This window comes from Bison bison, unplaced genomic scaffold, assembly GCF_000754665.1.
Source record: "Bison bison bison isolate TAMUID 2011002044 unplaced genomic scaffold, Bison_UMD1.0 scf7180017864538, whole genome shotgun sequence".
Classification (NCBI taxonomy): Eukaryota; Metazoa; Chordata; class Mammalia; order Artiodactyla; family Bovidae; genus Bison; species Bison bison.
In genome coordinates this window covers 130,471-132,180 of record NW_011495086.1, presented here as the reverse complement: position 1 = coordinate 132,180, position 1,710 = coordinate 130,471, and the positions used below count along the sequence as shown (strand labels likewise).

At 44.2% G+C, this 1,710-nt stretch overlaps 1 protein-coding gene across 1 annotated transcript in view; it reads left to right on the top strand.

Moving 5' to 3' along the window:
* LOC104982717 (ankyrin repeat domain-containing protein 26-like) overlaps positions 1 to 1,710 on the top strand; it is a 48,040-nt gene that overhangs the window by 45,068 nt on the left and 1,262 nt on the right. Inside the window, exons 11-12 of the mRNA XM_010832138.1 lie at positions 102 to 271; positions 1,511 to 1,681. Of these exons, the coding sequence (XP_010830440.1) occupies positions 102 to 271; positions 1,511 to 1,681 (341 nt within the window). The remainder of the gene's footprint in view (positions 1 to 101; positions 272 to 1,510; positions 1,682 to 1,710) is intronic.

Sequence of the window (1,710 nt, the reverse complement as noted above, 5' to 3'; positions counted from 1 at the left end):
AAATCGCTCTCTGAATCACTGACTCAAAACTAAAGGGAATAAATGTAATTTTCCAGGTTAATGATTATTTTAAAAATGTTATCTTTTTCAATTTGCCTTAGACACAAGCTGGATTTCAACAGATGGAAGTCAGAATTAAAGACTTGGAATCTGAACTCTCCAAAATGAAAAGTTTGCAAGAAGATTCTAATAAAGCAGAGTTGGAAAAATATAAGCAACTCTACCTAGTAGAATGTGAACTTATAAAGTCATTGGAAGATAAACTAGACAAGTAAGTCAAAACACAGAATCACAGAAACGAAATTTAGTTCATTGATTTGTCTCTAAGACTAATTTTTATAGAGTGGGGCATGAGATTCGTAGGAAGGGAAAGCTAACTAGCTGGCCACTGCTAAGGGGGCGCCCTAAGACCGACTGTTAGCACTGTGTCAAGGCTTCCCGCACTATGTACAGGCGTGCTTATGAAATAGGGGAAATGAACACATGGGTTAGAGGCAGGGTAAGTCACAAAGTGGCTAAAAGTAATGTAGTGACCCGACTGAGGGGTGTGGAGGATGGAAAGGGCAGATCCCACTGGCAGTGCCCAGTCCAGGCTTCCCCACTATCTGAAAGCAGAGCGCTCCTAGGAAGCCTTTCATAAGCCAAAGCAGCATAAAGCAAAGAAGCAGGGACCTGAGGACACATTCTGCTAGTCGATACATGAAATGAATACGCACAAGTGAAGCACAGGTGCTCCCAGACGGGGCTTAGGGCTGTGGCGACTTGATGCTGAGATGTGGGGTGTGGCTTCCCGGGAAGGAGGTCAGTGGGGCCAGTCTCCCTGCTTGGGGAGCGCGATGCCTCTCACTGTAAAACGTACACTGAACACTGTTTAGAGTTTTGGCTTTTTAAATGAGACCAGAAATTGTCTTCAGATTTTTTTTTTTTTGATCATCAAAAACAGGTACTGACATAGGCCCTTCGTAGAAGTGAAGTAACATAAAGTGAACTTTGGAAAAGCAGGGGATACTTGTAATTGTTCCTGGGGCTGTTTTAGCTCTTTTCAGCCTTACCCTTTGACTTTCTCGTCCTCCCTTGTGATTGTGGCTCTAGGTGATACCTCAGAGCCAAAAGCTGAATTTCTCTGAGGTCATGAGTGAAACATGTATACAAGGGTGGTGAAAGGAAGCACTTGAACGTGGCTTTGTGGGATGGGGTGTTTCTTCATCCCTGAACTGTTTCCTGGAGGCAGGTTTGTCCCAGAGGCAGCAGGTGTCCGTGTGAGGCCACCTCCCTTTCTCTCTGGTGCCCTTTCTCTCCTCTCCCAACTGTGCCTTGTTACTTGAGGAGCCCCAGACACATGTGTACTTCTTTAGAGCAAGGTTACAACTGTTATTGTTTACAGGAGGTCTGCTCTGTGTTTTCAGTGTTCAAATAATTTAATGGGAATTCCATTTACTATATGGCAACTTAAAAAATGCAGATAATTTAGGGAAACATGAATGAAATTGGTGTTTTCCATCTTACCCAGGACTCATCAGAGGCTGGCAGTGGTCAGCGCCAAACTTCAGGTGGAGAAGCAGCAGAACAGATCTTTCTTCAACACTGTTAGCACGAGGCCAGTCCTGGAGTCCCCTTGTGTTGGAAATTTCAATAATCCTGTAGTGCTCAACGGAAATCTTACTCCAAGAGCAAACTTAAGGTTTTCTACCTCAATTCCACGCCCTTCGA